The sequence below is a fragment of the Macaca nemestrina genome, chromosome 3 (genome assembly GCF_043159975.1).
Source record: "Macaca nemestrina isolate mMacNem1 chromosome 3, mMacNem.hap1, whole genome shotgun sequence".
Taxonomy (NCBI): domain Eukaryota; kingdom Metazoa; phylum Chordata; class Mammalia; order Primates; family Cercopithecidae; genus Macaca; species Macaca nemestrina.
In genome coordinates, this window is record NC_092127.1 from 4,412,566 (window position 1) to 4,439,218 (window position 26,653).

Genomic DNA, 26,653 nt, shown 5'->3' on the forward strand with positions numbered 1-26,653 from the left:
CATGCCTTTTGGCCACTAGCATGCTGTTATTTTATGTGGCAAGACGAGGCATCCACAGCTCCCAGGCGTCAAGACTGAAGGACACTCTGCATCTCCCTTAGGGTTTGAGATCTCTGAGTCAGGGAACACTGAGTGAAAGCAAATCTGAACTATTACTAGGGATCTTCAGTCTTGGCAAAAAGAGTTATAGGTGTTGGATTAACAACATTTGGAGGCTGGTTCCCCTCATTTTACAGATGAGGAGACCAAGGCCAAAAACTTCAAGTGACTTTGTCCCTCTCCTTAACATACTTACCAGTGTCGCTAGAAAGGCAATGCAGGCTGGTCCACAGAGTGAGTGAGTTACCTCAGTCAGTTACAGCTGAACTCCTTGTTCCACTCTTTCTCCCTTCTCACTACTGCACTTGACTAGTCTTTAAAAAAAAAAAAAAAAAAAAGGCAATGCATATAAAAAGTTAAATGAAATGGCAGTGACATCAGAAATGTCGTAAGGGAGCCTAGGATTCAATGTCAGATGAAGGGCACAAGTGGTGAGCCTACAGTAATGCAGAGATGTGGGTGACGGGGCAGGTGAGGAGATGGGAGGATCTTGAACTCAACTTCGAAAAGCAAATGAGTGGAGTTTGATAACAGAGGACGGGATTTACAGATGGCCACAGACATTAAAGGGAAGTTTGTGTTAGGGAAGGGTAGGTTAATTTTTCTGCCTTATCATCGGAATATATTGTTTTAAATGTAGGGGTAGACACGTATGCTATAATTTAGATGTCTTTTTCATTTCATTTTAAAAGTAACAAAAACATATTTAAAAAGTAACAACATACATTACCAACACTTGGAAAATTGGCAGAAAAACTCACTAATAATTATTCCTACCCTAATAAAAATGATTAGTCTTTGTATGAAACCTGCCATTTAGTGTCAACAAAATGTTTCTTTATTGTAATTTTAGTTTCCTTTTATTTAAAAAAAAAAATACATTGGGCCAGACGCAGTGGCTCACACCCGTAATCCCAACACTTTGGGAGGCTGAGGCAGGCGAATCACCTGAAGTCAGGAGTTCAAAACCAGCCTGGCCAACATGGCAAAACCCCATCCCTACTAAAAAATACAAAAATTAGCTGGGCATGGTGGCACATGCCTGTAATCCCAGCTACCTGGGAGGTTGAGGCAGGGAGAATTGCTTGAACCCACGAGGCAGAGGTTGCAGTGAGCGGAGATCCCACCACTGCACTCCAACCTGGGCGAGAGAGTGAGACTCCGTCTCAAAACAAAGAGAAAACGTTGAAGAGCTCTCTGGTTCTCAAGAACTGAATTGCAATTTTTTCAGAGACATATACATTCATACCCACATAAAAATAGATATAAAGATTGGAGATCCAGAAATAATATTCTAATGCAGATTTTAAAAGATAGTAGTAGATTATAAAAGTCATGATAAAAATAACATTAAATTGTCTAGAAAACACTTTATTTGGATCTTGGAAAGTTGCTCACTTTTCAGACCCACCTTTTGTGGGCCTTTTCCCCCTTGCCTTAGTGATTTGAAGGTTGTCAAAACCACATGTTTATTCCCCCTTTCCTTTTTGATTAGCATGACCAAGAAAGCACTGAGAAGGGAGACCATGGAAGCAGGCATCATGGAGGGTGGAAAGAATGGGTAAGATAATTCCAGGAAAAACTAAAAATAGCTCATTAGCCTCGTGCCAAATGTATATGAAGTCATTTACTTCTTATAAGGTTCATCCAACTGAACAAAGTTATTTCATTTTTGAATGTTTCTGTGATTATAACTAAAAGATGACTCATCCAATCTGAGGGCTCATAATTCCTCTTGAGACTAAACATTCAGAATCAGGATGAACAAAAAATTAATGAAGACACAAAGGGTGGTTCTGATGACGGTTTTGATCCTTGCAAAGTTAAACAAATGCCGGCTGTGCTCCCTGTCTTTATCTATTACATGTATCTGTGACAATATAGTTTCTTGATCACATTTATTTATCATGGGTTATTACGTAGTGACAGATATAAACTTAAGGAATGACATGCTTAATATGTTTGCCACAATTCCATACATTGTTGAGGATGCTGCTTTTCTGACTAAGGAGAATTTTTGTTCATCATCTAAGAACCTCTCCTCTGAAGAGTGAGAGCCCAAGTCAGCTCTGCCTTAAATTCATGATTGATTTTATGAGGGTCACCAAGAACCCACTGTGCCCTTAACAGTGAAGCCTAGGAGAAGCCTGGGCTCCTTAAAGGGGAAGAAAGATGGACCTGACCATCCCATGGTGGGTGATAAGAATAAAGTGCTCAGGGATGTTTGTGAGAAACACAGAGAAATACTGAAATGGTCTGACTGTGTCCCCACCCAAATCTCATCTTGAATTGTAGCTCCCATAATTCCCACGTGTCCTGGGAGGGACCCGGTGGGAGGTAATTGAATCATGGGGTGGGTCTTTCTCGTGCTGTTCTTGTGATCGTGAATAAGTCTCATGAGATCTGACGGTTTGATAAATGAGAATTCCCCTGCGCAAGCTCTCTAGCCTGCTGTTGGGTAAGATGCCCTTTGCCTTCTGCCATGATTGTGAGGCCTCCCCAGCCATGTGGAACTGTGAGTCAATTAAATCTCTTTCCTTTATAAATTACCCAGTCTTGGATATGTCTATTAGGAGCATGAGAACAAACAAATACAACTATCACCACAGAATTGTGAGAACAAGCATCAAAAACAGCAGCTGTCTTATTGAAATAAATTTATGTGCCTTATACCCACGATAAAAAATAAAGACGTTTGTACGAAATTTGTTTTCGAGTAATGATAGTATACATGAGCATTGCCAATATTGCTCATTGCAGGGTGTACTGTACCTTGATTAATCCCGATTATGACAGACTCACACTCAAATTTTGGTCAATAACTAAGTTTTGTGTTATAAACCATTGCCATCCTTTATGTCCTTAGATCCAAGAAAGACCTTATAGTACAAAAACTCTGAAGCCAAACTGCCTGGATTCCCAAGCTTCACTCACTACTTAATAGCTGTGTGACCTTGTAACTTCTCTGTGGTTTGGCGTTTCTTTGCAGTAAAATAAGATAACAATAATATTTAACTTGTTTGGTTGTTGTGAGGTTCAAGTCAATTAATATATGTGTAATACGTAATATATATATATATGTAACACATATGTAATTAATATATATGTAATATCTGTAAATATTCTTAGAACAGTTTTTGGCACATAGAAAATACTTTTAAGTAGGAGCCATATCATTTAAATTGTCTGCCAAACAGTTAATTAACAAGCAAAGCATTAAGAAATATGTACATACATGTTTATGACAGAACTCTCCAAAACAGCAAAAATCTAGAAGCAACCCAAATGCCCCTGAACAAAATGTGGATGTACAAAATGTGGTATTTTCACAAAATTAAATATTGTGTAGGAGACAAAGTGAACACACTACAGGAATAACCAACAATATAGATGAATCTTAGCAATACAATTATATGCAGCCTGACATCATTATAAAGATTAAAACAACTAAAGTAAATGTGCTTTTAAAAGACATATAAATACAATGAGATTATATGAACAGGAAAGGAAGAGAATGATAAGCATGGAATTCAGAATGATGGTTACTCAAATGCATGAAGCCTAGGGATGTTATAACATTAAAAGTCATCTGGATTGACACAGGTTCTTACGAAGGTCTATATTTGGCTTTAGATGGTTGGTGTGTAGATGTTTAGTGACAGAAGGAAGGAAAGGAGGGAGGGGGATGTACATAACTTTGTCATGCACCAAGGATTATGGTTTATCCATTTATGTATACTTGAGACACAACCCCCAAAGTAACAATAATCATTCTCCATTGCTACAGTCAATATCACTTAGGTTATATTACAACTAACTAAAAGATAAAAGAGTCAGGGGTTTGCTTGCTTGCTGTTTGTGGATCTGATTTTGGTGGGGATATGGAGTGGTAAGATATATACAAACAGCCCATGTACCAAGAATTTTTCTAAAATAAATATTTGTATTAGTCTTCTCTTGGAAAAACAAAATCACAAGTCACATTAGTGTTTAGGGTTCAATGGTAAAAATGCTTTTGTTTAAAATGTATGATATAAATTGGTGATTTAGAATTTTTTTTTTTTTTTTTTTTTTTTTTTTGAGACGGAGTCTGGCTCTGTCGCCCAGGCTGGAGTGCAGTGGCCGGATCTCAGCTCACTGCAAGCTCCGCCCCCCGGGTTTATGCCATTCTCCTGCCTCAGCCTCCCGAGTAGCTGGGACTACAGGCGCCCGCCGCCTCGCCTGGCTAGTTTTTTGTATTTTTTAGTAGAGACGGGGTTTCACCGTGTTCGCCAGGATGGTCTCGATCTCCTGACCTCGTGATCCGCCCGTCTCGGCCTCCCAAAGTGCTGGGATTACAGGCTTGAGCCACCGCGCCCGGCGGTGATTTAGAATTGATTAAAGCAGTGCAAGCGTAGCATTTTCATGACACTGTTGGTATTCAGGAAACGTAAATAACTTCTTAAAATACACTTCAGACTTCAAACAAAATCATCCTGCCAGTTGCCAAAATACCAGCTCAATTATCTTTGCCATTTGCCAGGGATTTTCAGGAATGAGTGTGGATTTGTTAGCCTGATACCTCTAAATCATCTAGAGATTCCTCAAGTGACATATGCCGGAAGACAATGTAAACTGGTGTCTGGGGACACCATTACATTCCAGATGTCCAATAGGAACTCGCCCTCAATAGACTAGAAGAGCCAAGGGGTGGACTGTAATGGTAAATGAGGGGGAATCCTCAAGCTCCTTTGTCTAACTCTCCCTGACAAAGTACTTCACGATGGGAGTCATTCTATCATGTCTGTTAATGAGAACATCTTCTTTCTATAAATATTTACTGGGTAAATAATATGTATCAGATATTGTTAGAGGCTGAGCGTATAGCAGTGAAAAAACAGAAAATCCTCATTTGTGTTTGCATATAGAACATATCAATATTAAACTTTAAGGAATTTTTTAAATGAACAGGTCCAGTGTTTACATAATCCATCTGAAAGAATGTATTCCTAAAATTTTTGATAAAACAAAGAGAGGATTGGAAAATAAAATCTGGACAAAAGTGATATTATGATTTCTTTGAGGCTTTAATATTGACCAATTTCTGGGTAGTCCTGTACTGAACTAGGAAGATAAAATCCACAAACTCATGACCTTTGAGACAACTGGGTGGGGAACACGGACGGCATGTGTACGTGTGCCTGTGCATGTGTGTGCATGTGCATGCATGTTTGTGTGTGTGCACATGTGCATACACACACTGCTTTTTCTCTCACCTACCTGTGTGACACTGGAACATCATCATCCATTTCGGATCCATTGCTGTTATGGGAACATGAAGCAACAGTATAACTCCTGCACCACATAAGCTGGTCAGAGACTCCCATCTGCCCACTCTGTATGTTAACCTATGCCTAACCTATATCTGACCTATGCAAAATCAAAAGGACTAGAAATGTTTACCTTGCATGCCCAAGTCCCTTGGGCAAATGAACTGTGGGACTGAGATAGAAGCATGCTGCCCTTCCCAGAGCTGAATGTTTCTTGTCTTATTTCTCAAAACATGGAGAGTTGAGGGAGAGGGAACATCCAGGGTAATTTGTGGTGTAGAATGGGCTCTCAAACTTTTTGATTAATGAATTGAATAATGAATGAATGGGTCTGGTGTGGTGGTTCACACCTGTAATCCCAGCATTTTGGGAGGCCAAGGCGGGTGGATCACCTGAGGTCATGAGCTCGAGACCAGCCTAGCCAACATGGTGAAACCCCATCTCTACTAAAGGTACAAAAATTAGCTACATGTGATGGTGCATACCTGCAATCCCAAGTACTCAGGAGGCTGAAGCAGGAGAATGGCTTGAACCTGGGAGGTGGAGGTTGCAGTGAGCTGAGATCACACCACTGCACTCCAGCCTGGGTGACAGAGTGAGACTCTGTTTCAAAAAAATAAATAAAATAAAATAAAATAAAATAAAATAATAATAATGAGTGAATGATAGCATTCTCTGAGGTGAGGAATACTGGAAAAATGGGGTGAGGTTTGGGGAGAAGGGAGTATCATGACCCCAACATGAAATGGGAACTAAATATGAATTATGTCTGAATCATAACTTAGACATACCAATTTAGAAATCGAGGTAATTCAGTGAGAGTCTAGGCTGTCTTTACTTTTGATGATATTAAAAGCTATAGTCTTAGGCAAAGTGCTAGCATAAAAAAATTATATTACACAAAATAAACCTTTTTAGAAGGATTCATTCCATATAAATGGATGTTAGAAGTACAAATCATTCTTATGTGTTCCTTAAACTAGGACCCTGCCGGATTCATTTAGCTGTTACTGCCTGGACCTAGAGTTAATCTGTATTTTTGAAGGAAAATTAATTGTTTCTTCACAAGCACTTCATAATTCACACTTCTCCCTAATTCAGATTGCTTTTCTTAATCATCTGAAGTTAATGATACATTTGTCACATAGTCGCCTTACAAATAGCCATAATATTAAATCATAATTTATGTGAAGTAAACATTCTAATTTCAAAACTTCTGACATGGGAACAGGTTGATTAAAGTTTGTGTGGGTCATAAGACTTTGGTAATTGTTTGTGAGCCTGATGCCAACATTTCTCAACAGTAATCAATGCACAGGACAGCAACCATCCACATGAAAATAACTCAAAATGTAATTGTACTTCCCACGCTATTGTCATCTAGCAAGTTACAGCATGACTGATTCAACCAGTAAGAAAACTGTGATGAGGATATTGGCTAGGAATACAATCTGCTTAGATCTTTTAGTCTTTTGTTTCTTCAAAAGCCAGTAGACTTTTACTCTTTAAAATAGGAGCTATTCTAAAACATAGTATTTGGAACGCCAAGCTGCCTCCGTGACTGAGATGTCTGTTTTGAAGTTCTCCTCAACTGTAAATTCTAACAGAATAAAAAAAAATCAATGATTCTTGTTACCTCCAATGTTCCTACAACTACTCATGAAGAAAGCTTTACAAATTAATGAAAATTGATGGAGTGAAGTTCTGTCTGTTTGTTCTGGTGCAGATTTATAAAATGGATTCTATTTTAGGAACAATCAAATTCTAAAATTGAGAAGCTCAAGGGTAGGACACTGGAGATGATATAGAAAGACATGTAATATATAAACAGTTCTCTAGATCTCATATCTGGAGTTAAGTAAACTAGACAACAAAGAGGGAGACAGCCTTGGATGTTGGCTTGGACATGTGTTAATGTGTATCTCATCTCATCATGATGCTATCGGAAACACAGGTCTTTAATCATCACCTTTTTCTGAATTTTGGTATCTGAATGAATCATTAAATATTGGCTTCCAGTGAGTTTCTGCTTGATATGTACAATCATGACAGTGGCATAGCGGTTTGCACATTAAAGTTCAATAAATGTTTGTTGGTTGAATATACCTTTCCTAGATTTAGCAAAATTTCAAACCATAAAAGGCCCTTATGTGCTTTTATATTTTAAATCAAGTCTTTCATGTTATAAACTTTAAAACTCAGGCTCATCAAAGTGAGGTGATTTGCCCAAGCATACCTTCCCACACAAGGCTTAATACTGACACCCACTTTAGTACAATAAAAAAAAAGGTAGTGTTAAGAGCACATACCTGGAAATTCCCTAAAACATAGGTTGTCGAACGCTGACTCTGCCACCTCCTAGCTATTGATGTGTGCTGTGGTCTGGATATTTGATTCCTCCAAATCTCATGTTGAAATTCGATCCCCAGTTGGAGATGGGGCTTAATGGGAGGTGTTTGAGTCTTGGGACCAGATCCTTCATGAATAGATTAATGTCCTCCCTGGCGGAGAAGAGTGAGGGAGTTCTTGCTCTATTCATTCCCGGGGGGGTTCCCTAGAGAGCTGATTGTTGAAAAGAGCCTGGTACCTTCCCGCTGTCTCTTGCTTCTGCTCTCACCATGTGATCTCTGCACACTGGCTCCCTTTCACCTTCTCCCCTCCACCAGGAGTGGAAGCATCATGAGGCCTCTCCGGAAGCCAGGCAGATGTCAGTGCCATGTGTCCCATGCAGCCTGCAGAACCGAGAGCCAAATAACCCTCTTTTCTTTATAAATTACCCAGCCTCAGGTATTCCTTTATAGCAACGCATTGACTTAGACAAGGTATGCAGATACATACTTCTAAAGTTGCCTCTCCCACAAAAAGGAAATTTATGGCCAGGCACGGTGGCTCACACCGGTAATCCTAGCACTTTGGGAGGCTGAGGCAGGTGAATCATGAGATCAGGAGATCCAGACCATCCTAGCCAACATGGTGAAACCTCATCTCTCAGGAGGGGTTTCGGCTACTCAGGAGGCTGAGGCAGGAGAATCACGTGAACCTGGGAGACAGAGGTTGCAGTGAGCTGAGATCACGCCACTGCAGTCCAGCCTGGCAACAGAGCAAGACTCCATCTATTAAAAAAAAAAAAAAAAGGAAAGAAAAAAAAAAGAAAGAAATTTGCTAACTTTTTGGCCCATCCATTATTGTTTGCCCTCTCCCAACATGTGTGACACTTTCTTACCCTCTGCTCTGTCTTAGCAATGGCAGACAGCCAACATCCCAATAATAATAGTTCATGTTAACATTTTCTATGTACTATAGAAAAGTCGTCACTCCTCTCAAACATAATTAACTAGAATCAGTGTAACTGCGTGTGGTCCCAACATGCACTCTGGGTCTCCTTTGGCAAATGCTGCAGCACAGATGACAAAGTGCTTTACTCTCCATTATAAAAGAAGAAATGGAAATGAAGTCAGTAGGTGTCAGATCAGAAGTCAGTGGGTATCTCCATCCATGAAGATGTCCACGCAGACATTCTCTACCCGTGGACCTGAAGGAGAGCAGGCTGAGTGCCAGGGTAGAGTCGGTGTGAACAAGAGACCCAGGTTGGACCTGTCAGGTGATCCATGGCCCTGAGCGTCATTGGCGGCCTACCCTGGAGCTAAAACCAGGCTGTCCTGAAAGAGTTTGTATAGTTGGGAAGTCAAAGGAAATGTTTCTCCTTTTCCAAGAGTGGCAAAGGTCCAAGATAAAAGAAAGAGTGTTGAGAGTTTGTTTCTGCAGATAAAAGGGAGAGAAATGACTGATAAAGATCAGACTAAGTAGGGTTTCACTACATATGTTAAAACATGGCAACTAACAATCTTAAAAGGTGTTCTGATCATTTCTACGTTTAGCCACTATGTCAAATAAGTTAGGGTATTATGAAACAACAAAAACTTTGTTCAAATAAGTTTCACTGTTCTCCACTGTATAACTGTGGAGTATAAATATGTATTTGTGTGTTGTTTTTCTTGCCTATTTTTGGTGGATTGAGTGAAAGTTTTAGCTTTAAATAGTGGCAGGGCATGAAGGACTATATTAGGTATGAAAAATGAAGAATGCTGGGAACACGTGTGTGGGGTGAGGACTAGAAGTGAGGTCATCTGGGCTGGCATTTTGCTGAACAAAAGGGACGGAGATACCACATCCCATTTCGTTGTACAATTCTGAAGTCTTAAACCCCTTACTTCTAGGATGGACTTGTTTTCATTCCTTCTGATGACAGTTGTGAACCAGGTGGTTAAAAACCCAGCTTTGAGAAACAGTCTCATTGGGAGATCATGTTTCTTAAATTCACGTACGTCTTGAGGGAACATTGAAGCTTCTATAGCTGCAACTGTTATTCCTGCATCTTCTTGTCAATTCAAAGTAGGAATTTGGTATATTTGAGAGTATTAACCCGAAGGGCCACTGGGATGCGTTCCATGAGATGAAAGAAAAAATAAACCTCAAGTACATGTCAATAACTTTTCCTGTCCCTGCTGGTAGTCACCTGGAAACTCCCCGTAGTGTGTCTGCCATACTGTTCTGTGACCCACCCCGCCTCCCCAGGCACCGCCTCCAAACCTGCCTAGAGACTCAAGTTCATGCCAGCCTGACTCACGCACAGACACACGTGGACACTTTAAAGTGAGGCAGGGCCGGGCGCGGTGGCTCAAGCCTGTAATCCCAGCACTTTGGGAGGCCGAGACGGGCGCATCACGAGGTCAGGAGATCGAGACCATCCTGGCTAACACGGTGAAACCCCGTCTCTACTAAAAAAAATACAAAAAAAAAAAAACTAGCCGGGCGAGGTGGCGGCGCCTGTACTCCCAGCTACTTGGGAGGCTGAGGCAGGAGAATGGCGTGAACCCGGGAGGCGGAGCTTGCAGTGAGCTGAGATCCGGCCACTGCACTCCAGCCTGGGCGACAGAGCGAGACTCCGTCTTAAAAAAAAAACAAAAAAAAAAGTGAGGCAGCCGTAGCCCAATCTTCTTTGATTCATGCAACTACCGTTCATTTAGACATTGATTTAATTATATTTTTCAACAATTGCATTAAAGCCCTTAGACTTATTCCATATACATTTTTGAAACGCCGATCTCTTCAACCTAATCATGAAATTTAGTTTAGCCAAATTTAATTCAGCCTGTCAAGGTCATCTTTCTACTTATTACCTACCCCACTCCCACGTGTGTGCCTTCTGTAGAATCAATATGCACACCACTTTGTTTTCCCTAAAATAAAAATGTGGAAGACACAGTCGGAAAAGGGTACTCCTCAAATTGAGTACCTTTTATTCACCTATGATTCAGCTTAACACTTGTACATTTAGTACATAGAGAAACATAAGGAATTTTCTCAAATTTCTGAATAACAAAGGAGCAGCAGTATATAAATAATAATACATTTCTGATGTCAGAAGTAAATAACTTATTATTTTCTCACTCAAATTTTCTAAAATGAATCAAACTACCTTAAGATATGCAATTTAAGATACATTTTGACCAGGCGTGGAGCCTCACACCTGTAATTCCAGCACTTTGAGAGACCAAGGCGGGCAGATTACCTGAGGTTAAGAGTTCGAGACCAGCATGGCCAACATGGTGAAACCCCATCTCTACTAAAAATACTACAATTAGCCAGGCATGATGGCACACATCTGTAATCTCAGCTACTCGGGAGGCTGAGGCAGGAGAATTGCTCGAACCTGGGAGGCGGAGGCTGCAGTGAGCCAAGATTACACCACTGCACTCCACCCTGGCCAACAGAGTGAGATTGTGTCTCAAAAAAAAAAAAAAAAAAAAAAAGGTACATTTCATTCTGGATAAATTTTGTAAGTAATGTATTACTTAAATTTTAAGACTATAAGATCAAATTAGAGCAAATTTTCCCCCTGCCCCAAGATTTAAATTCCACATAGCAAGTGGGATTTCACCATTGCAGATCTGAGACACATATAAACATGAATTGGTAATAATTCTGACAGTATAGTCTGTCAAAAATTCTGACAAACTTTGACATTGCTAAGGTATGGAAATGTTGTTTCAGGTGTTCAGGAAACAGGTGTATTCAATCAGAAGAAAAGTGTGGCTTTTTAAAAATAGTGAATTAACAATAAGCATGCTTATTTAACCGCAATAGTTTCACAACGTAACATTACCTTGAAAATAACTTAAAATAAATATACTTATTAACTGAAAATTCTAAGGTTTTCAGAAAAAAAAAATATCAATAGCTGTTGGTCTAGGCTTAGACCAAGAAGGTCTAAGATGCTCTGGGGTGAGCAGACCTGATTAACACTTTCCGTTTGGATTTGTGCTGTGATTGGGCAAAAGGAATCCTTGTCATAGCAACCACTGTTTTCCTGCTAGTCCTAGAAGAAGAAACATACAGTTCTATGTTAACAGTTCTTATTTTATTCATCAAACAGTTTTGCCTTCCACCGCACTGTCTTCTTGTATTTTGTTCTTTTCCCTAACCCCTAACCCCTGCCTCATATGATTCAGCACTTAATTAAGCAGGGTATTATAATATTTTAAAGGGAAAGATCTTTATTTCTTTTGTTGTTTGTTTGTTGTTTTGTTTTGTTTTGTCAAGATGGAGTCTTGCTCTGCTGCCCAGGCTGGAGTGCAATGGCGCGATCTCAGCTCACTGCAGCCTTCGGCTCACTGCAACCTCCACCTCCCGGGTTCAAGACATTCTCCTGCCTCAGCCTCCCAAGTAGCTGGGACTACAGGCATGTGCCACCATGCTAGGGTAATTTTTGAATTTTAATAGAGACGGGGGTCTCTATGGCCATGTTGGCCAGGCTGGTCTAGAACTCCTGACCTCAAGTGATCCTCCTGCCTCAGCCTCCCAAAGTGCTGGGATTACAGGCGTGAGTCACTGCACCTGGCCAAGATCTTGATTTCAAATGACGTTTTAAGATTCCTTAAAGGAGGATGCCTATTATTTGCTGAGAGTCAGGAGAGATGAACTACTTTTGAGTATCTGCTTGGGGCATCCATTTGTCTTATCCTCAAATGTCTAACCCTAAAAATGAGTTGATTGATCTCAATTCCTACCAGAGCCTTTGATGCTTGCCTTTACTTAAAGTCTAAGTACGAGACATGCAAAATTAGACTAGATTACATAATTCTTTTGATATCAGATGATTTTTATATTTCAATATATAAAAATTAAATTGGAAGATTTTAAAATTAAAAGCAGTGAGAAACTTAGCAAAGCATAAAATTTTTAAAAATGGTTCTTTAAAAAGATCAAAGCTTTTCTCCTCAAAATAGAAATATGTGCTTCTCAGTACGAGGTGGGAAATCGGAGGCACTCTCCCTTATTGAATTAAGCAGGAGTAGGCTGCCATCAGGATGTTATCAGTCTGCAATTTGTCACACAATTTGTTATGTGACATTTTATAGACATCTCTTTTCTTTCAGCCATCACTTTTGGCTATCAACTGTCAAAGGGAAAGAGAATGATTTTTTTTTAAAAAAAAGCTAATCGTCACAACCTTTATAGTGTCACTTTCCCTTAGATCCAGTAGCATTGTCTATAGCTGGGCTAGGAGGCAAGGGTTTGATTCAACTATTTTCTTAGATTTTCTCTTGTTCATGGCAATGTGGTGGGTGGTGGGGGGGGGGGCGGGGGCGGCAGAAATCTTAGCTAAATAAAGGATCTTTTTAAGAAAGAAAGAAAGCTGCCTGGAACGCAGAATTCCTTTTCAATTCCAACATGTTGCTAAGCTGGGTGTGGGACCAATGGGAGATGGGAAAATCCATAAAAATCAATCTAATAAACCATATGGCTTGCTTCAATCTAAAGCAATACAATAATGCCCCATGTATTTTCAGGAAAGTCTAGATTATCTTCTTAAGACTCAATCAAAGGTAAAGGTCTGCTTCAGAATATTTGAAATATGAGTGAATGGGAACGATGCCAGTTTGCCGGATTGGGGATGCTTTGCTGTCGGTGGGGGAGTCGATGATAATGACATTGGTATAAATTGTTTGGATGCATAGAAATGGGCAGAACTGGGATTTGAGTCAAGCTTCGCCTATTTCTTGATCCATTCTTCCAATGCTATTCAGTTTGCCTACTCAATGTAGGCAAAATTCAATGCTATTCAGCTTGCCTCCCTGTAACATGTGTTACAGGGATATTCTAATTAATTCCTCATATGTCTCTTTGATAAGGTGCCTGACTCATGAGATCCTCATTCAGGATCTGCATTATTTTCATTAGAAATTTTTTTGCTTTTGATTTGCACTTTATAAGCCTATGGAATTCTCCTAATACTGTACTATCAAGTTGAACAAATGACTTAGTCTTAGAAAAAAGACGCACTTGAAAATACTTAGATGAGTTCTGTAATTATCCCTAAGCTTACAATATAAAAGTAAGGAACGCCATGAAAGTAGGTTGGCTGGGCACGGTGGCTCACACCTGTGATCCTAGCACTTTGGGAGCCTGAGGCAGGTGGATCATTTGAGGTCAGGAGTTCGAGACTAGCCTGGACAACATGGTGAAACCCCATCTCTACTAAAAATATGACATGGTGGCACATGCCTGTAATTTCAGCTACTCAGGAGGCTGAGGCAGGAGAATCACTTGAACCCAGGAGGCAGAGGTTGCAGTGGGTCAAGATTGCACCATCACATTCCAGCCTGGGCAACAGAGCAAGACCCCACCTTAAAAAAAAAAAAAGAAGGTTCTGGACCAATATTAAATCACATGACCATTTAAAGCAAATAATTAAATGAGTGATTCACCAACTTTGAGACTTTGGAATAACATCAGAAGGAATCATTTACCAGGTGATCAACTTCTAATCAGTAAAGTCTTTAGGGAAAATTTATAAGTATTTTGAACAGCTTACATTGTAAAGTCTCAAAAGGAAAATTGCTGGTTTCCTTGGAAGACATATAGTCCTCTTTTTTCAGGAAATTTTTCCAGATATCAGGACATTTGGTCTAATTAAAATGAAAGCTTTGCATATTCTCATAAAAAATTATCAACAGCCTCATGTTCATTTGTTTCTTTACTATTCGTGGTAATAATTTCTCTTTATTTCTAGAAATGATGTTGAATGTGTTCTGGCCTCAGCATGAGGATGCCGTGGGTAATTTGGCTGCTGAACACTAAGGAACATTTTCAGGCACTGTTAGGGATTCTGGGAGGTACTTGGTGTTCTTAGGAGCATGGACAGTCATGCCATTACTGTTGACTTGTGTGCCACCCACTCAGAGGCAGAAGGCTCTCTGAGCCAATTTCGAGAAACTAGTCAGAAAAGAGTTTCTAAACTCACAAAACAAACTACGTGGAGTTTTCCTGTGAATATTTCAAAGCAGCATGTTGACATATAGGAAAGATAGGTGAAGATGAATGTCAACCTGAATTAAGTCATTTGACTATAATTGAAAGGTGAAATCATTTGGCATTTATGAATACATCTTATTTTACCACAGTCAGAGACAGAGAGATGCATTAATACATTGATCACTTAGGACAGTTTATCTAAAAAGAGTGCTACAAATGATCCCATTTCAAAATAAATAAGTAAATTCAAGTTAAAATCTGGTACATAACCTTAATATGATTGTATTTTTATTCTCATGTTTAAAATACATCTCTGTGAAAAAAAACTAACATCCTGCAATGTTTTCCTACTACTTAAACATCAATATGTCCTTTTTTGAATAATATATGAACTGTGAATATATTAATTTCAAAATAACTGTAGCAATGTATTGGCTTAAGTTATCTTTTGGGCAACTCCTCACATTAACTGAGATAAAATTCAATCCTCTAGTTTCATCCATGGTCTTGGTGCTTAAATTCAGGTCTACAAAAATAAAATGACCTACATAGAATTCTTGGCCAACACTGGGGAAAGGATTTTGTCTCTGCTGCTCTTCAAAATGGGATGCCTGGTAATCAAAACAATTCAAGCAGAGTTATAAGACAACAGGCACAAAGGCATGTTCATACCCATGCAGGATTAAACTCCTTAGGACCCTCTTTCAAAAGTTAAATTACCCAGTCTATTCTCTTATGCATGTTGAGAACACAGTCTGCTCTGACTCAGAGAAAAGTGAGATGTCTGATAATCCGAAGACATTCAAGCAGAATTGGCCAGGCGTGGTGCTCACGTCTGTAATCCCAGCACTTTGGGAGGTCGAGGCAGGAGGATCACGAGGTCAGGAGTTTGAGACCAGCCTGACCAACATGGTAAAACTCCGACCCTACTAAAAGTACAAAATTTAGCCAGGCGTGGTGGCTCACACCTGTAATCCCAAGCTACTCAGGAGGCTGAGGCAGCAGAATCACTTGAACCCAGGAGGTGGAGGTTGTAGTGAGCTGAGATCGCGCCACTGCTCTCTAGCCTGGGCAACAGAGTGAGACTCCCTCTCAAAAAAAAAAAAAAAAAAAGGAAAAGAAAAAAAAAGAAATTCAAGCAGAATTAAAAGACTATAGATCCGAAGTCATGCTGTTAACAGCCCTTCCACAAACAATCAACACAGTCTATTGCCATATGTGTTTTGGCAGTGGAGGCTACTCTAACCCGTAAGTAAAACAAATCCATTGTTGTCACAAATTAGGACACATATGAAGTTGCTTTTTATATGAAACTTTGACAAAAGTAAATACAACCCCCTAGCACCTATTGAAAATCATGTGATCCCTTCATGTTCGGAGAGTTCTTTGCTCCATGGACCATCTGCTAAGGCTCATGACCATGTTATGGTCAGTTCTCATAGTCTCGTCCCTGGTTCAATTCCAAGTGAAGAGAATACTTGAAATACTGTTTTCTAGTAGCATGCAAAGACTCTAGGAATTTGATGCTTTCCAGAATAATCTGTGCTTGTTATGTAAGTACAATCAAGGACACTTTTTCAGAGCAGAACAAAAGAGATTAGATTCGCTTTAGTTTGAACTGTCTAAAGAGAGTTCTCAGTCGTGGATTTGTTAATGGACTTAGCACAAATAATGGAAATAGAATCATGCATTTTTATTAGTCATCCAAGAAGCCTTTCGGTTTCAGGTTCTTCTTGAGAGCTCAGTCACTGGGGTTCTTCTTTTAACGACTTGGAAAATGTCTTGCTTAATTAGGAAGTTAGTCATTTCACATTTTGACATCGAAAACAATGGGAAGTTGAAAAACCTCACAAATTACATTTATAAGTAACAGGATACATCACTTTAAAGATGAAAACCTGAAGGATTTGTGGCGCCTTTCTTTGTTCTTGTTAATCCTATTTTACTTTTTGAGTGTTAGATGTTCTGTAAATATTGGCATTTGAATTCAAACAATAGATGTTGATAACTAGTTCTGCAACTTGGTACAAAAACATTATTACGGTATATCAGCAGATTTTGTATTCTGAGAGTTAACCTTCTGTATTTGATGTTGTCTTTGTCAATCACTATTATTCTAGTCCAAATACTGTCTTCCTCATTCAGTTGTAAAACCTTAAGCAGTTTTAAGCACAGCGTCGCCTGGTTTCAAAAGGAATGACGAAGTTGAATTTGGGAAAGGTCCTTATAATCCTCATTTTCTGGAGGTTGTTTATCCCTTCTGGTTTTAGAAGTTGCCTCAGTCTCAGTCACACACATCCCCTGAGGCTTTTCTTTTCCATTTATTTTGTCCATTTAAGGTTAACATATTAGGAGTTTTGCTACCGAGAGATGAAAATAAATATGTTTGAAGGAGCTTTCCCAAAGCTCCTGTGCTGACCACTGCCCTCTGCCCTGACCTCATTGGTATCCCTCAATATAGGCGGTCTTAAGGCGACCAAGTTGAGTTTTTAGAAATATGCCACATTTTTCTGTGTAATTCTGGAGAAAAACAAAACAACAAAGTAAAACAGAAATGCGCCTGTTTAGTTGCATACACTGAAAAATAGGAGATAAAATTTATCATCATAAAATTTCCCTCCATCATTCTTCAGAGTCTGTTGGCCTATGACATGTCACTGTGAAGTTCCCCGTAACCCTGTGGAAACTCAGTTCTGGCCTGGCCACACTAAGCATGGCTCCTGCCCTGCTCCCGACACTGCAACGATGCCTCGGGCAGACGGGCAAGGATATGACACTGAACACAGACTACACAAAAATTAAACACCACATAGCAAGGATATCATCTATATTGTTTTCAGCTTAAAGCTCTAAAAACATATATTGAGGTGATTATCAGTACTGTGATTTTGCCCATTTTAAATGTTCATTAATTTAGCATTTATTGAGTCCTAAGGTATTAGTAATTCAATCTAGGCAAATATATGTATGTGTGTGTGTACATATACATGTGTATATAGCAAAATGAGGATTACATTATACATATATATATCTATATATAAAATCTTGCTTTATAATTATATTTCATAGGACTTAAGTATATTTTTAATGTTATTTTATTTCATCATTTTCCCCCCACTGGGAGAGAAGTACCATTATATTTAGCTAAAATTCACATTTTGATTTTATTATTATAATTTTACCTCAGTAATGAACAAAGTCAGGCTTTCCATAAGAGGTGAATCAGATAGCCACATTGAAAGAAAATAATAGTTGTCGAATTGAGCAGAGGAAATGGTCAGAAAGGAGAAGAGGGTGAGAACCTTGGCAGACAAAGGCAAGAAAGCCAGGAAGCTCATTTGCTGCTCTTTTTAGAGACTGAAAAAACTATATTTATGAAAAGTCTTTCATGACAGGTGATCATGCCAATGATTTCTTTTCAAAGTTATCCTCATTCATCCAAAAGGAATAAATAAAAGTCTTGAAAATGGTCAGATGTTGCAGTACTAATGCTCCTGGAAGCCGTGAGTGTGTCGTGCTGGGGGAGATTCTCGTGGATCCTGAACAACAGGCCCACTCAGGAGCAAAGGCCAAGTGGCCGGGGTCAGACGGCTCTTGCAGGGAGCTCTGAGACTTAGGAGATTTGCTTCCTTATCAGCATGTGTTTCCTCTTTGGTCTCAGAGTATGGATAAATAGGAAACTCCATAAATGGACTAAAAGAATATACCAGAGAAAGAACTAAGTCATCTCACATGTCGTAAAATGATACATAATATTTAAAACATTTTTCTGAGACAAGCCCTTGCTGCCAACCATATCTAGTGAATTAATCTCAATTGCTATGCATCCAGCATTTCACTGGGAAAAATCAGTGTTCAATACTAATGCAGAAATGGGTTTTGTAGTAACCATCTATTTCCTGTGTCTTAAAAAAAGAGACAGATGAATCTCATCTTTCTTGACAGTGCCCTCAAAATATGTGTTACTTTCATTACATATTCCCGGTAGTAAATAGACCAGCACATGTAAGGCAATGATTTTAAAGTGCCAGGGTAACTTTTAAAACTCCAGAAGAGTACACTTAACAGATAGTCATATCAGGCTTAGAGAACAACAACCATTTGTATAAATATTTGTAAAAGAAATTTAATTTTTTAAAAAGAAAACTCAATCAGGCACAGTGGCTCACACCTGTAATTCCAGGGGGAAGGATGGCTTGAGTCCGGGAGATTAAGGCTGCAGTGAGCTATGATCACACCAGCTGCACTCCAGCCTGGGTAACAGAGCACAACCCTCTCTCTCTGAAAAAGAAACAAACAGGCCAGACAAGGTGACTCACGCCTGTAATCCCAGCACTTTGGGAGTCCGAATCAGGTGGATCAAGAGGTCAAGAGTTCAAGACTAGCCTGGCCAATATAGTGAAACCCCATCTCCACTAAAAATACAAAAAATGAGCTGGGTATGGTGGCATGTGCCTGTAATCCCAGCTACTCAGGAGGCTGAGGCAGGGGAATTGCTTGAACCCAGGAGGTGGAGATTGCAGTGAGCCAAGATCACACCACTGCACTCCAGCCTGGGTGACAGTGAGGGACTCCGTCTCAAAAAAAAAAAAAAAAAAAAAAAAAAAAAGAAAATAAAATAAAAAGAAAAACAAACAAGCATAAAACTTCTCCATTTTCATCCATTAATGCTCACCATAAAGCAAAAGCATAAAAACAGAATATGATCTGTTTTATGATCATAGGACCAATAATTAAAGTTTAACATGAAGAAAATTATCAATTCTTCCTACCTTATTAAACACTGATTTAAATAAAACTAATGATAATGTGATATTAACTTACAGGTACATCAAAAGCAAGACACGCTTTCATGATATTTTCTTCACATGCTAGCAAACAAATTATGCACCGTTTTTTTTCTACAGGAAAACTGAAGACTTTAATAACAAACTCTCCAAGGTCAAAATGAACACAGGTATGCTGTCTGTTAGTTTTCAACTCTTTGAGCCTTGCTCTCTAAAAATCATGTTGGCCCTCAATCATTAGCTTAGCACTCCACTGATCCTAGGTGTGATTCTGAGTTTCTGATTAGATACGTAGCGTAGATTCATTACTTTCTCTCTTTGTATTTGTACTCCACTCTTATGGCCACCAAACATAGAATTTTCTGTTCTGTTATTTGCTCCTACTCCCTTTGTCTCTAATCACATGTTAAAACGAACTCCTCTAAACAATTGGAAGAGGTAGTATGTCATTTGTTTGTGTACTTTTAAAATCTCTCACTTAAAAATAGGCTAAATTCAAAGGCACGTTGCTCTAGTAGAAACTACTTAAACGTATCTGTTTTATAAACTATTTATGTTGAAGAAGTCAGCAGAGAGAGTGCCAAAGTTTTATACAAAGTCAGCTTAATTAACCTATAGTCACAATTCACATAGTGTTATAAGCATTATATGTGTAGATGTGAGAATAGTATCTCCAACTAGCTTAACAACTGTGCCTCTAAACTGTATTGTATACATTTTAACTGTAAAAGTGTTCATGATACAGACTTTGTACATACGAACTTTTTTCCACAGTAGACATAATTTGGCTTATAATTTTGCCTTCCCCCCTCCTTGAAATATACAATATTAAGTAATTCAAGAAACAACTTTCTCATTGAGATTTTGTAACTTGTGTTGAAATTTCCTATCCACAAGAGATCACTGGAAAGTTGTTGGAGCCGTCACCCCATGGCAGAGTAGAAAGGATGGCCCAAGATATTCTCTTATGTCCAGCTGGTTGCCTTTTTGAGGTCTCTTGTTGCATCAAAGTGCCTACAGGAGGATTATCCAACCACTGGCGAGGACCAATACCTAATCCCCAGGTTGAGTGCAGAGCCTTGTGCCATGTGCCATGTACCATAGTGGCTTCAGAGAAGGCTGTGTGGGCAGGCCCCTGAGGATGCTGTCACCTTGCAGACAAGTGGACAACAGGCAAGATGAGGATACTGGAGACAGTCAAAACACACAAGGAAGGCTCAGCAATCAAGAGAAGTTGTAACCCTGCAAATGCACCACACAAGGGCATCTTGATGATTGGAGATGCCAGAATTAGACATGGGGAATGAAGTAGAAAATAGTACTAGGTAAAGGAGACAAAAGAAAGCAAATAGAATGTAGAGCCCACAGCTGGATTAGCATCAGCCACGTTTTGGAGCTACAGAGTCACTCCAGCAGAAGTTTCACATGAGGAAGTGATCTTTCCTGATCCTTCCAAGACATCTCCCTATAGTATGTCTAAGTGGATCATAACTTCCCAGTATTCCTCATTTTACTGAGTGCCCATTTTCCTATCTATTATAACCCTATTATGACAGAGATATGCATACATGATATACTGAATATACTGAATATACTGTGTTCATGTGCAGTACATTCAATAATTGACCTTCCTATTCATATAATTCAATCCCTCATAGCAAAGTAAGCACATAAAAATTTGCCAATTTGTTTCAGTCACTAAGGTACTTGAGCCAAGTTACTGTTTAGCAGCACAAATGTAACCCTCTAAAGTATCTTCTCATTTCTAAGGAGTGAGCTTGACTCTGGATGGGATGCAGTTTGCATAGGGTTATTTCGCTTATGTGGATGAACTTCCACTTATGTACAATGATTGGCAAATATGGTATTCAAACCTGTGCATAAAATTGATCAAAAGTGACTGAAAACTTTTGCTCAAAATTCCAAAATAATAATTATAATGTTTTTACAAAAACATACCACTTTAAAATATATATGTATATGTATACACACATATATTGCCTTTGAAATTTGAAAGCATTGTTACTGTGTTTACAAAATGAAGTAGGAATTTGTTCCTAAAGAGCTAGTAAAAAAACTGGCCTGCATTATCTATCTTCAGATAGGCAGATGATTGATAGATAGATAGATAGATAGATAGATAGATAGATAGACAGACAGACAGACAGAGATGAATAAAGTGGCCCCACAAGTTATTTTTCTAGTCCCCAAAATAGCTTCTAGTTCTTCTTCTTTTTTGTCTATCTATCTATCTTTCTATCTATTGATAGAAAATATCGATAAATAGATAATACAGATAATATATGGATAGATAACGCAAATAGATTATATAGATAAGATGATACAGGCCAGTCTTATTGATATCAATATTCATTTAAACAAGAATATATCTTTTTTGATTCACATATCTATCCAATATATCAATTATTAAAAAGATATATTCCTATTTAAATCTTCATGTGTCAGTCACTACGGTTAAAAAGCATTCTTTTAAGTTAAGTATTTGCTTTTAATCAGTACATAATAAACTAGCCATGGGGAATGCGGTTAATTTTTCATACTAAAGTGTTTAAACAATGTAGAAAAAATATACAAAACATGTTATATGTCCACTTTTAGAATTTTTAACCCATTACTTTCTTAGGCATATCTTAGCTATCAAAGAAAGGAGAGAAGGAAAGACATCAAATAATTCTCCATGTATAATTTACCCATATGAGTGGTTTCCAGCAGTAGGAACAGCTTCCAGGAATCTTGCAGCTCAGGGGAAGAGTAGCCCAGCCAGGCTGTAGGTCATTAATGAGGACCAAAGGCAAAACCAGCATTAGAATTCTTTAGGATAAACCGACATATGAAAGGTAGCATCCTCGTTTTAAGATCTTAAAAATATCTTCAAGGAGTATCAGAAAGTATCAATACATAAGGAAGTAGAAACAGAATATAATAGATTATTCTGTTCCAGCAATTTTACAAATGCCTCGAGTTTTAGAATTCAGCTCTTTATTAAACTTTATTAAAGACAGAGTCTCCATTTATTTCATCTAGGACTTGGAGCTTCCTAAAGTACATAAATTGGCAAAGATTCCCAAACTTTCTTGGTTTACAGTGACCTTTAATGTCTCAGTAATTTTTTCATTGTGCTCCTAGGCCAAAAATACGTAACACTTCTATTTATTAAGTAGTTAGGTGCTAACAACTTAATAACTTAATAATTACTTTAGAAATATTTTGTTCTAACAACTTAGAAGCCATTTGACAAAATAATACACATAAATTGAAAGAAAATAGTTTTATTTCCTTCTTTATAACACGAATTACTTACTAATAATATGTGTGTGCCTGTTGCACACTGAAAAATTTCTCAGACCTCAGAATTAGATTGTTCATGGCCACTCTCATTTACTGGTCTAAAATGTTTTATAGGCCAGACAGGCACAGTGGCTCACGCCTGTAATTCCAGCATTTTGGGAGGCTGAGCCAGGAGGATTGCTTGACTGCAGATGTTGGAGACAAGCCTGGGCAACATAGTGAGACCCTATCTCTATAAAATTTTTAAAAATTAGCTGGGTGTGGTGGCATGTGCCTGTAATCCCAGCGATGAGGGAAGCTGAGGTAGGAGGATCAGCTTGAGCCCCGTGAGCTCCGAGTGCGTCACTGCCCTCGAGCCTGGGCAACAGAGCAAGACCCTGTCTCTAAACATAAATAAATAAAATGTTCTTCAGAGGGTACTTGCGTTTTATCACAGCAACTATCAAAATCCCAGTTTTTTAAAAATATGATGTCATCAAAAGGAATACAGCACATCTATTACGCTGAAACCGTGCACTGCCCCAAGCAAGCAATTCCTGGAGCGTCTAACAGCACTGTGTTTTCCTCAAAACAGGAAATGTCCCCCAACACCCTTGCGGATTCACGGCACAGCCCAGGGCGTCTCAGCCGAGTGTCCAACAGTTAACACTGTGTTTTCCTTAAAAACAGGAAATACCCCCCAACACCCTTGTGGATTCACGGCGCAGCCCAGGGCATCTCACCCGAGGGTCCAACAGCTAGCACTGTGTTTTCCTCAAAACAGGAAATGTCCCCAACACCCACGGGAATTCACGGCGCAGCCCAGGGCGTCTCAGCCGAGTGTCCAACAGTTAACAGTGTTTTCCTCAAAACAGGAAGTGTCCCCCAACACCCTTGCGGATTCACGGCACAGCCCAGGGCGTCTCAGCCGAGTGTCCAACAGTTAACAGTGTTTTCCTCAAAACAGGAAGTGTCCCCCAACACCCTTGCGGATTCACGGCGCAGCCCAGGGCGTCTCAGCCGAGTGTCCAACAGTTAGCACTGTGTTTTCCTTAAAAACAGGGAATACCCCCCAACACCCTTGCGGATTCACGGCGCAGCCCAGGGCATCTCACCCGAGGGTCCAACAGCTAGCACTGTGTTTTCCTCAAAACAGGAAATGTCCCCAACACCCTCGGGAATTCACGGCGCAGCCCAGGGCGTCTCAGCCGAGTGTCCAACAGTTAGCACTGTGTTTTCCGTAAAACAGGAAATGTCCCCCAGCACCCTTGCGGATTCACAGCACAGCCCAGGGCATCTCAGCCGAGTGTCCAACAGCTAGCACTGTGTTTTCCTTAAAACAGGAAGCGTCCCCCAACACCCTTGGGAATTCACGGCGCAGCCCAGGGCGTCTCAGCCGAGGGTCCAACAGTTAGCACGGTGTTTTCCTCAAAACAGGAAGTGTCCCCCAATACCCTTGGGAATTCACAGCGCAGCCCACGGTATCTCAGCCGAGGGTCCAACAGTTAGCACTGTGTTTTCCTTAAAAACAGGAAGTGTCCCCCAACACCCTTACGGATTTACGGCGCAGCCCAGGGCATCTCAGCCCACAGGGTGGACACCAGAGGTTTAACCTGTGACCCTGGATCTTCTCATTCTGGAATTTTCTCTTTTCACCTATGTGCTTGTTAGATGTTCAGAATTAATAGAACTAGGAAATAAAATCCCTTTTAGAGTGATGTCCGTTTTCACTTTCAACACCTTTGACTACACAACCATTTTAACCAGTTCACAGCTCCTGGAAGCAATAACATTTCCTCCATCTTATCAGACACCCTTGTCTCTAAGCACTTTCAGTTTGCTGAGTTTGCTGAAATCCTTTTGGAACCTGTCCTGAAGGAATCTTCAGTTGTTTCTACCATTTGTGTCACTTTCTTTGGGTTCTTAATTATAATGTTTGATTTATTTACTTCATTTTCTTTTAATATTCTTTCAAGTTGGTTTTCTGGTTTAATGATTTTCTACATTAAGAAATTGTTACTTTAAACATATACTTTTAAAAAGTGAAGTTTTGATATAAGAATTACTCCACTGATTTTAAGTTCTATTAATCTTACTATTTACAAATTTTATAAAAAATTCATTTGAATTATCCTTCCAAGCATCTTTACTCATCTAAATTCTGTCATGTCCAATAAACAAACTTGATACTTTCCCTATGAAAATAAAGAAAAAGGAAAAATGGACATGTCACAATATATCATGATTATGTTACTATATCGGTGGTTATATTGTCTTTTTTTTTTATAACTTTCAAAAAGATTTAATTTAATTTGGTTTTACTTAATAAGCAGAATGAGGAGAATGAGCAAAACTATTTATTGCACATACCATATTACAGAGGAATGTAAGAGTGGAATTTGAATCTGGTCATAAATAGAACATTGGCCTTCCAATTTTAAAAGACTTCTCTTCCAAATTTAGAAGTCTAAACTTCTCATAGCACATTAAAATGACTGATGAACTTACACAGATTTTATTTCACATTATGACTTGCATAAGTTTAAATATATGAATCATAGTACACATATTGTTAAAAGTATAAAAGCAATAAATGAGGCCAGGTGTGGTGGCTCATGCTTGTAATGGGAGGTCGAGGTGAAAAGAGCACTTGAGCCAGGGAGTTTGAGACCAGCCTGGGGAACATGCAAGACCACGTCTCTACAAAAAGTTAAAACGTGAGCCAGTGTGTGCCTGTGGTCCTAGCTACTCAGGAGACTGAGGCAGGAGGATTGCTTGAGCCCAGGAGGTTGAGACGGCAATGAGCTATGATGCACTCCAGCCTGGGGGATGGAGCAAGACCCAGCTCTAAAAATAAAAATTTGAAAAGTAAAAGCAATATACTCCTTTCTTTAAACATGGTCATTTCAATACCATATATAGCAATACTTTTATTTTAATAAGGCTAGTTATTTGCATAACTAACAATAACCACAGGAAGAATGGACTTTCCATAATGCCATGTGTTCCTCTGTGAATCCTCAAAAATATATCATACCTGTGTCACTAATAATTTTTACTGCAAGAATTATTCAAGCTCTCTTTGGGAATTATAACAGCTAGAAGATGGTAAAACTTAAATGATATTAACTTAAAAGTGTGTTGTACCGTAGCCCTTAATCCTGACATAGAGCTGATCCTTGACTCTGAAAGCCAGCTCCAATGCCTATAGATTTAGTATAAATTGAATTTAAATGGTATAAACAAGATTGAGTTCTGTGCCTGAGTTTTCACAAAGAAAACCATAAAATGTTAAGTATTAAGTCTTCCATGCTTTCACTAAAACAGTGACACCAATTTCTAAGACAGATCCCTGATCTTCCTTTGTTTTGCTTCATTTTGTTTGTTTTAGTTTGAGGGTGGTGTGAAATTGGCAGGTGCATTCCATGGTTACTAATTCTAACTGTTCATCTTTCTCATGGATGTCTGGCACATTTCACTTAAAATGCATGATACTGCACGTGCTTTTCCCGTTGCCTTGGCCTCTGCTATATCATTTTTTTTGCTTCCAGATAGCGGTGGGTGTGCTCGCAAACGTGCCGCCATGTCTGTTACGCTAACATCTGTGAAGAGAGTGCAAAGTTCTCCAAACCTATTGGCTGCAGGTATAATATCACTAACTCACAGAATGTCGCACTTGAATGGCTTCTAGCTCTTCTGACTGTTTTTGTTCTAAACATAAAAAGCAAAGGAAAATGAGATCTTGTAGGAAACATTTCAAATGTATAATTAAAAACAACAGTCACTTGCCAAAAATAGTTTGAGTAACCGCAAGTGTTAATAACTATTTAAGTTTTTGTTATCTCATGAACT

At 39.1% G+C, this 26,653-nt stretch overlaps 1 protein-coding gene across 48 annotated transcripts in view; it reads left to right on the forward strand.

Moving 5' to 3' along the window:
• Positions 1-26,653, forward strand: part of LOC105466558 (sorbin and SH3 domain containing 2) — a 379,599-nt gene that overhangs the window by 249,318 nt on the left and 103,628 nt on the right. For 28 of the 48 annotated variants that reach the window (XM_011715524.3, XM_011715522.3, XM_011715521.3 and 25 more), the window contains 2 exons: positions 19,634-19,683; positions 26,353-26,445. The exons of 5 other annotated variants lie outside the window; for them this stretch is intronic. In XM_011715524.3, coding sequence (XP_011713826.2) covers positions 19,674-19,683; positions 26,353-26,445 — 103 coding nt within the window. In that variant the 5' untranslated portion in view covers positions 19,634-19,673. The remainder of the gene's footprint in view (positions 1-19,633; positions 19,684-26,352; positions 26,446-26,653) is intronic. 15 more of the 48 variants (XM_071092729.1, XM_071092733.1, XM_011715530.3 and 12 more) reach the window with 2 other exon arrangements.